Below are 9,697 nucleotides of genomic sequence, written 5' to 3'. Positions count from 1 at the left end.
GTTTTGTAAAATCAGTTAACATGGCACATATTATTTTCTAATTGCTACTACTACAACTATATTACTACTAACAACAACAATAATAGCCTATTTTTTATTACTTTTGAATAAAATATTTTAGTTAAAAAAGGTCATTTGAGTCCACAATTCATTGTAAGATTAATTTACTGTCGAGTATAAACTAAACTCACAGAATAATAGAATAACTCTTTCTGGCCAATGGCTAATTAAATTAAATGTCAGTAGCCTATATTATAGTTTGCAAAGCAACAAACTAGCTACTTTTTTTATAAATGTAGATTAGCTTCATAACATCGTAAAAAGGCCTGGGAATTAAAATAAACAAACAAGCGAACAAACAAACAAACAGGTTATAATAAAGACTCTTTATGTTATCTTACTATAGGCCTACATTCTTACTGTATCTATTAAAAACCTTTTAGGTTTATCCTTTTATATGCCACCAAACAGTTTATGAACTGATTGAAGGTTATTTTAAATACATTAAAATAGTCTCAACCCTAGTTCAGTGGCCCTTTTCCTCACCTGTCCGTCTCCTCGTCTGTCCCTCAAAGCACAGAGACTCGAACTTCTCATTCTATAGAAAGGAAACCCCACACGTCACGTCACTCTGCATACATATTTCATTAAGCTCTATTCTCGCGCTCAAGAGAGACGGAGGGCACGGAGGGCCCAGCGCGCGCTGCATACCGCATGGGCATATGATCCGGAGCGATCAGTTTCCCCAGTGGTCCGAATGGTCCAGTCTTACTACAATTTTTTAACGTTGCCGTGTTAGTTATGAATAAAGGCGACTTATTTATTTGCGTATTTGTTTTTGGGGTATTAAAATATACATTCATTTACGGTAGTCACACTCAGCACCCAAGAACTCATTAGACACCACCAGGGACCCAAGTGACAGCAGTCTGCACAATTCTCTGTCTAAAGAGGCTGGGATCTCAATGAGACACCATGCAGTAATGCAAATCGTTACTATACAGGAAGGCGGAAAATACTACTTCTTAATAATATTACACCGATCTAATAGCCTACATAGAAAAACGCCAATAGCAAATAGGCTAATGAAGTGTAAATATAGCCTATAGGTAAATGCTGCAACTTAACAATAAAGACACCACATGGTCTAGTGTGGCTTGAGCAAAGCGCAAATGTGTCTGGTTATTGTTTCACATGAATTCAGGAGGCATGTGATGGAAATGTAATCTCTGGTCTGCAGAGGGGAGTAGCACCTGCGCCCGCTGAACATGAACGGCGTTTACAGTGTGTCTCCAGAGGGTGAGAGTGACTGGGAGTGGCTGGTCCTCCAGACAACACAACTGGGGACTTCCATGGAGTTCTGAGGGCCCTTACTTATGACACGCTGCGGCAGCTGAAGTTAGTCTAAGTACAGCATTACTGCATGTGCAGTGACTGAGACTGTGTGCTCTGAAACCTATTTTTATTTAAAATGTTTATGCGTTTTAACTCGAATATATTTTAAGTAAATACAGAAAAGATGATACTGTTGTTACTTGTTAATAACCAAGCTGACATTATTATTTTTATTATATTATTATTACTATTATTATTGTCGTTATTTTTTCATGTTTTAATATGTTCACACAATATGTGTAATGAGTATGCAAAATTGATAGGCCTATATATATAAATTACAACAATAAGAATTTCATTACTATGCAGAATTCATAAATGTATAAAACACCACTTGCGCGTGACTAACTATTCCTCGTGTTAAGTGGTCGACTATTTTGAGAAGTAAATACTTAAAAAAAAAAAAAGAAACTAAATAAATAGTAAAAGTAATAGTAATAAGTCTATACAAGGAGTAAACATTTCACAGGGAAATAATAATTTTATAATTTGACAACCTTATTTTTTAAATAAACTGACGAATGACGAATATAAAAACCAAGGACTCTGCCAAGAGTACCAAAATGTAGTGATTTTGGATTAGAGCAATACAGATATTTGAAAGTTACAGCCATTACCGCTTATTACCAACATAATGACAATAGAACATGGATTAACAAAGGCGGTCTGGAGGACATCTCCCCACTGAGAACTGTCCCATGTAAGAGCACTATGCATGTGCACAGCACGAGGGGTTAAGAGACAAAAAGAAACATCCAAGTAAAACAAAACAAAAAAAAAAAAAACATGCGAACAGTCTGGCCTGTTTCTGTTCGTCTACAAAAAGATTGTAAACAATCAAGTGTGGAAACCTCACCGATTACATTAACATTAGCCTACCTTTTTTGACACTGATCAAAACAAGTGTTTGCGTTCGTTTGTTCAGTTAAAAGACCACGTTGTTCATTCTGTACAAAATATCTAGTTGGTTATTCTGATATTATATGAGATGTTCAAAGTGGAATTCTGTTTACACATTGTAAATTGCTTTTATAGCACACATGTAACTTAGTGGGTGCCTACCAGTCTGATATCCTGTTTAAAATTGCTCGTTAAAGATCTATTGACAAGTAATTATGACCCCAAATTAGCGTACATTTATGAATAGTATTTAGAAAACTAAAGTAGGCCTATATCAAAAATTATTTTACGATAGTAGCTGGATTCCCAGCGAGATGGCATTCACTCTATTATTATTATTATTATCAAATATATTTATTATTCATTTATATATTTATATCATTATTATTTTAAAATTGCACATTTTCTACACTGATGTTTTCAATGTGAGTTCTGGAAAAGTTTATGGAGTGTGACACATTAGCATGTAGTAGTCGAGGTAGGCCACTGCCGTATAGCTGTATTCTGATTTTTCAGTCACTGGTCAAGTTGAAGCGTCTTTCCAAATGTACCGGTGTAACGTTATATATTACTGCTACAAATATACACATATATTAGAGTTACTTGGACTTCGGGTTCAGTGTTAACATTCTGTTGACAGTGAGACAATTGTAGTTTCTTTAATAGGAAGGTTTGGCAAGAAAGCATAAATGAAATAAAATAAATGTTATTTAGGCTAAAACGTGGGGGTAGAAAAAGTGTAAATGTGACTGCACGTGCACGAAAACTGCTCGATTATTTATGAAAGACCCTCATACTTACAAAACTAAAAGGCTTCTGATAATTTGAGCTGCTTTTATAATCCGTAAAGTTTATTTTTGCGATACAACGGTCCGGACCATGAGTTACAAAAATAAATAAATAAGTAGCCTAAGTAAATAAATAAATAAAACAAAAGAAAGAAAGAAAGAAAGAAAGAAAGAAAAAGAAAATAACCTGGTAATTTTTCTTAATATAGGTAATCATATAGGCCTAGTTCTTTGCTATATTTTATCAGCACTGAATACATCTGAGCACGTGGGTCGAAAGTCATGTGACAGTACTATGGAGTTTAGTGCAGTTTGTCATGAGCATGCTTAACATATTCCAGGCCTCCCTGCAAACTACAGAAAGCTAAATTTGAGTAAATTAGAAAATTAAAATACTGTTTTCTGTATTTAAGCCATGCTAATATCCGAAAGAAAACTATAGGGTCATTGGACATCAAAAATGATGTTGAAGACAGAACCCCAAATTTTTTTTTCCCCAGACATTTTCCTCGAAACCTAAAATTGATTTAATAAATAATACTGGCAAACAACGTGATCATGCAGCAATCATACACATTAGCTGATTTTTCCCCTCAAAATGTCTACATTTTAATTATGAATTAATTTAGCGTACTTCTCAAAGACAACATTAACTCGGGTCGCACAAAATCAGTCTGAATGTCAGACTGGCACTCTTATTATTAGGGACAAAGAGAAGGGATGCATACTTCTATAACATTGATTGAATTTAGTTGCTAAGCAACTAGTGTATGGGAATTCATCCGCGAAATTTAAACCTTGGAGAGAAGGAATTGCGCGTTTTGCTGAATAGTCATCTTAAGAAAAAGTTGAAGCAATCACACTCGTTTTTGCCCGTGTACAAACCACTTCGTCCGTTTTATTTATGAGGCCTAGCTCAGAATAATTTCATCCTCAATATTTGGCTTACATTAATAACATAAAATAATTTTATGACATGTTTTTACCGATTAAAGTTTACAGCATAAATTATATTATATACAGGCCTGTTTGTTAGTATTGGGGGCATTGTCAATCCGTTGTGAAATTAAGTAATCTGATTTATTTTTACAAGCAACACAGAAAATTGGCATAAGATGTTTGCGAGACTCGATAAATATAAAATAACATAATAAATAATAAAAGCAATACCATAGGTTATCACACGATGCATGAAGCAGGCGCGAAATTCAGAGAGAAATTGAGAAATTCAATTGTTGAGAAAAAAATTAACTAAATGTTATAATATTTTGCTATTCCTAAACACCTCGAAAAAATGCAATAAAAAGGCATGCATATGCAAAATGTCCGTAAACACGTGTTTTAGTTTTCAGGGTTATGTACGGGGACAGTGCATTATTTAAAAAGTGATTATTTAGCAATATTTCGATTATATTTAGATAGATAGATAGATAGAGAAGGCGTTTGCAAAAAGCAGACCTGTGTAATTCTGAATAAAATTAAGTCCAAAAAACATGGTGATTGGATTGATAGAAGGCATATGGATTTGACAGTTGGCATGAACGCTATAAAACAGGTAGCCTACACTACACAAAAGTGTGTGACACAGTAAACACTCCACCTCCACAAGCGATCAACTTTTCTGTGCTTTCTCTCGTGAGATTTACTGAACGTTGCTATCTCTATTACTTGTCACAGAGACACATTTCATCCTGCTAACAAAATGGTTGTACACTCAAGTACTTTACACTAAGGTGACACTTACATTAAGGTGACACTTTTGCTGGTTTGTCTAAGAGGAGAATGTTAGCTTAATAGAAATTCTAAAAGTTGTAGAAATGCAAAACTCCCGTCAATGCTTTCTGTCGAGGCCTACACGATTGCCACGTTACACTGATCTATTTTATTTTATTTTATAAAAATGCATTGTGTGAAATATTTATATGACGGTTGTATTATAATCAAACATATCTATATTGCTGGCATAATATTAGAAAGGTTTGGTTTTCGAGTGTTATTTTCTATTCTGCATGTCATAACATAAGGCTATTAATATTCAGCAGCTATCATTTTAAAATGCATTTGGCTAAATATTGCTCAAATATTGCATCCTATAAAAATTTGAAACAGCTACGATCTTAGGCACAACACACAATTTTGTTTCATTCTAACAAATTTATTGTTCTCGATCATCTCTTACGGAATCACTACTGAAATTAAATTACAGTCAAATCATCACATCAAAATATATCCTTATTACCTACTGTCAAAGTCAGCTCGTGTAGATTTGTGCTCTTTTAAAAATGAGAATACAAAATTAAACAAAACAAATAAGGTCAACAACGAAAACAGGAAAACATTTTACACAAGTCTGGGGGAAATAAATAATAACTGTTTGGAATAGTTCGTATGTATCCCGAATAAAATATTAAAACAAAGCATTTTAATGAAAAATATTAAGTAAATAATTCCGATCAGCATCTGATCTAATGAATCTATATTGCCGGCTTTACATAGTCTTGTTCATTAAAACCTACCAAAGAATACTGCTTGGAAATGGCAGCACATGAAAACATCCACAGCACCAGCTCTGGCCCACTTGGCAACGGATGTTCGCACTGAAGATTTTCAATGAGGTGCAGCTGCGGAATATTCAGTCTTTTCAAAAGTCATCTTTGATTTAAAGTTGTCCTCAAAAATCCACGTATGATTCAGTTCCTTACATAAAAAAAAAAAAAAAATTTCAAAAGATGTGATCTTGGAGATCAGAAACTGAGGGCAGTCTTTTGTTGTTTTTGTGAGGATTGGAAGGCCAGGAAAAAAAAATCCATTCCATATTTTTGGATAATATCAAACCATGCAGTCTTCTCTGCCAAGTTGGATGGAAGCTTCGTGGGTGCCACTGTTCTTCGCATTGTTTCAGCTGAATTTCATCCCTTTGTTTGAGGTTTAATGTCCCATAACAACATACACAATTGCCTGCGTCTTTTGCCTCTCAAACAAGACATTGGTGTAACAGGGTATGGGGGTAAAAGATTTTGTTGCTCATTGCTAATTTCTGTTATTTTTTCAGTTGAAGTTAATGCGCCAATATTACCTGGTGGAACGAACTTGTAGTTGTCACCCTCTGGTCGCCCGGTTCGCTCGGCCCAGTTAAACTTGCATCTTTTAAGTAATCTACTAAAAAATGTCCCTGAAAGAAAGAGCAGACACAACCTTTTAGGTTAAGACATTTAAGGGCCTGGAAGAAGATTAGCGGGCGGTTTAGGGTTGGGAAGGAAGAGGGGTGATTTGTTCTTGTGAAAAAAAATATATAACACATCTGCAGTCTCAATATTCCCTCACAATCACAGTATCAAAATGTTTTTCTATCTTGATGATAGTCTGTGTTTTATCAGATATATATAAAATATGTTTAGTCTTGTATGCTGTTCTATGTTTCACTGAACATTCGTTTGCAGTCCATGGAGGGGGGCGGTGTATCTGCACTCACATTGCCGACCTGAGAATATACATCCTCCGGCGTCTGCGGCACTCCTGGGGGCGTCATCCTTTTCTCTTTCTGTCTCCGATTGCAAAACCAAACTCTCACCACCTCCTTCTCCAGCTGCAAGTTTTCCGCTAGAGAGGTTATCTCTTGGGCCGAAGGCTTGGGACATTTCAAGAAGTGACTCTCCAACGCACCTTTGACGCTCACTTCGATGGAGGTGCGCTTCTTGCGCTTCCTGCCCTGAGCCGCTATCTTGTCGATGCTGGTGGGGCTGCCTGTGGAAGAGTCTGCTTCCTCCAGCCATTTATTGAGCAACGGCTTCAGCTTGCACATGTTCTTAAAGCTGAGCTGGAGAGCTTCGAAGCGACAGATTGTGGTCTGCGAGAAGACGTTCCCGTACAGAGTGCCCAACGCCAAGCCCACGTCCGCTTGCGTGAAGCCCAGTTTGATCCGGCGTTGTTTGAACTGCTTGGCAAAGTGCTCTAAATCGTCCGACGTCGGCGCGTCCTCGTCGGAGTGCGGGTCGTGGCTGTTCACTCCGTGGTGTGTTTGCTGGTGATGTTGATGCTGGTGGTGATGGTGGTGGTGGTGGCTGCTGTGATCGAGCTCTGGGGTGTCGCCACGCACCAGACCCGGGTGTACTAGGCTTTGGCTGCCCGGCGGACTGAGCATGCCGTTCACCGTGAAGCCTCCAGGCTGCGAGTATATGAGGGACTGCTGCTGCTGTTGGCTCCCAGTTAGAGAAGGGATGTGGGCAGCGGTTGTGCTACACCAGGCACCCGCGTGAGTCTGGTGGGGACCTAAGTGTGGGGGTCTGTGATGCAGCGCAGTCCCAGAGTGCAAATCGTCTCTCCCCGAGTTATTTTTCACGTCCTGCTGCTGTTGCGGACTGCCTGTCATTCCAACGGGACTAGACGACCAATGCGATCCTGCTTCAGCTGCGGCCACTGCGGCAGCTGCAGCCGCCGCTGCAGCGTGAGGCAAGGACGTCACCCACTGGTGAGCGTGGCTCAGCATATGTCCCCCGTTGCTCGCTGCCATTGCGCCCTGCATGAAATCGCTTTGTACCATTTTAACTGTTGGGTCTCCTCTGTACCCACCGGACACTGAGGTTACCGCAGCACTGCCCTGCTGCATCCCACCTCCGGAGTCCGAGTGCACGATCGAGCCGGACGATAATATACTACTGCTGGGTAGATAAGGGTTGGAAGCCGCTGTGGCCATTCCGCTAACCTTATGAATATGTTTGCTGATCACCCCCTCCCTTTTGTAGAAACTTTTTTAATGCAGGCAAATTATAGGCTATCTCATGAATTATTCAAACTTTAAAAGTCCGGCTTGTGTTTTGACAAACACCATCAACAAAAAGCAAAGAAAAAGATATTGTAGGAGAGAAGACGAAATCCGTCTCTTGAATAATTTGTGTATTCATATATTTCGAACATATGAATGACTGAAACGATAAATTCCACTTTTATGTCAGCGTTGAAAAGCCTTCGAAAGTCAAACAGTCCTTCGATCTATATTTTCTGTTTAAATAGTCTGAAAACAAAGAAAAACCAAAAAAAATCAAAACTTTGTCCCGCAAGAAACTTCTGGCGCTTGAAGAAGTTGTAATATGCCCTTAAAAATAATAAGTCCAAACGTATGTTCCGTTACCGAGTGGAAAAATATTAAAGTGGTTCTTCCTCAATTCTTTTGTTATTTAGCCGCAGCGATTTCACTTGCGCCGTCCCTTTATTTCTTTTCTGGCTGTCTATTCATTAATTTCCAGCAGATTTTGGTCTAAATTACTGCTATGCATTTCATACTGCTCGCTTTCAAAGAACGTCTCGTGCGGCCATAAGAAACGTGATAGCCAGTATGAGGAAAGGGATTCACTCACTCTGAGGAGTCAAAGCAATTTCAAATGTTCAAGCCTTAAACTTTTGAAGTTTAATGTTTTTATCTGAAAAGTAGGCTGTTTATTATTTATTTGTTTATGTAACAAGGTCCCCGTGTTCCCTGCTGGGGAGATCATTTGTTTTCTGTGCAAGTAGAGAGGGAAAAATCCCCAAGTATAACAAGAGACAAACAGTTAGTGCTGATTTTCATTTGCATAAATTTTCATATATTTTAGTGAAAATAATAGCGGTGCAGAGGAGAGCTCCGCTCAGTTGAGTCAGAGGGAAGAAAATCTTAGGAAGGACCAAAACGGAGGGAGAGAGTCGGTCACTGATGGACGAACTATGCAGTATTTGAGACATTTTTCCAGTTACCATGGAATCTCACGGTAAGTGAAAATAAATCAGTATTCAGCGGGGCTGTAACTGTATTACCACGCATAATATACCTTAACAGTAACCTATATACTAGCCTACCTACTCCAGTGGAGAATGTGCAATCAATCAAATTCAAACAGGAGACCCTCGGTGGAATTCTCGGTGGAGTTGGGTACAAGTGGATATCAGGTCGTTTACATAAATCGATCTTTTACTTCTGTGCCAAAGTTTGATGCAACTTGGTCCGCAGCACTGACTTATTTTGGAGCGCGCGATGTATAACGCGAGACGGTGTGTGAATGAAGGCAAGGATCTTAGTTGTTACCGAACGACTGTGAGAGACAACACCGCACATGAGGAGCAACTGAACAGAACCTAGTCTAGCAGATCATGACCGGTAGCAAAGAAAATATGCAAGTGTCTGAGCAAGATATGATTAAAATAAAGGAGCCAGAAATAGGAGCAGTTTAAATTAGGGGTGACCAAAATATACAGACAGTTACAAAACTAAATTTAGATTGAATTCTATTTAAATTGTAAAAGATGTAAGGATCATATTTTTTTAAATGTAATATAGCCTATATGCAACCATAACGAAAACCTTCCTTCGATATTTCTTGGGTTAACTTTATGTGCCCTCCCGGTCGAAGATGCTATCTCTCTCGCAGCCCCACTAAGACCGTTTGTTTCATTCATGGGCAAAGCATTTCTGAACCCTTCCTCTCGGTTGCTATGGTGAGTGGAATAAAAGAAGGAACACTGGTCGCATTAAGCTATATGTTTGTGCACTGGAGTCGAGATGAAAGAGCCAGTCAAGCCAAGAACATCTACCATTGCGCCAAACACACATATCAAATTCGTATATACAAGCGTCTACAAAATAT

General features: G+C 38.4%; 1 protein-coding gene across 1 annotated transcript; it reads right to left on the bottom strand.

Annotated features, from left to right (window-relative positions):
• Positions 1-5,341: 5,341 nt before the first annotated feature.
• On the bottom strand, positions 5,342-8,196 carry LOC107660107 (POU domain, class 3, transcription factor 3-B-like). The gene is made up of 2 exons (XM_016449334.1): positions 6,556-8,196; positions 5,342-6,255 (listed from the first exon to the last, which is right to left on the bottom strand). The coding sequence occupies exons 1-2, from the start codon at positions 7,774-7,776 to the stop codon at positions 6,142-6,144; spliced, it is 1,335 nt and encodes a 444-aa protein (XP_016304820.1). The 5' UTR covers positions 7,777-8,196; the 3' UTR covers positions 5,342-6,141.
• Positions 8,197-9,697: the final 1,501 nt, after the last annotated feature.

This window comes from Sinocyclocheilus anshuiensis, unplaced genomic scaffold (genome assembly GCF_001515605.1).
Source record: "Sinocyclocheilus anshuiensis isolate Anshui unplaced genomic scaffold, SAMN03320099.WGS_v1.1 scaffold55, whole genome shotgun sequence".
Taxonomy (NCBI): domain Eukaryota; kingdom Metazoa; phylum Chordata; class Actinopteri; order Cypriniformes; family Cyprinidae; genus Sinocyclocheilus; species Sinocyclocheilus anshuiensis.
The sequence above is the reverse complement of the archived record's forward strand: the minus strand, read 5'-3'. Positions and strand labels throughout refer to the sequence as shown.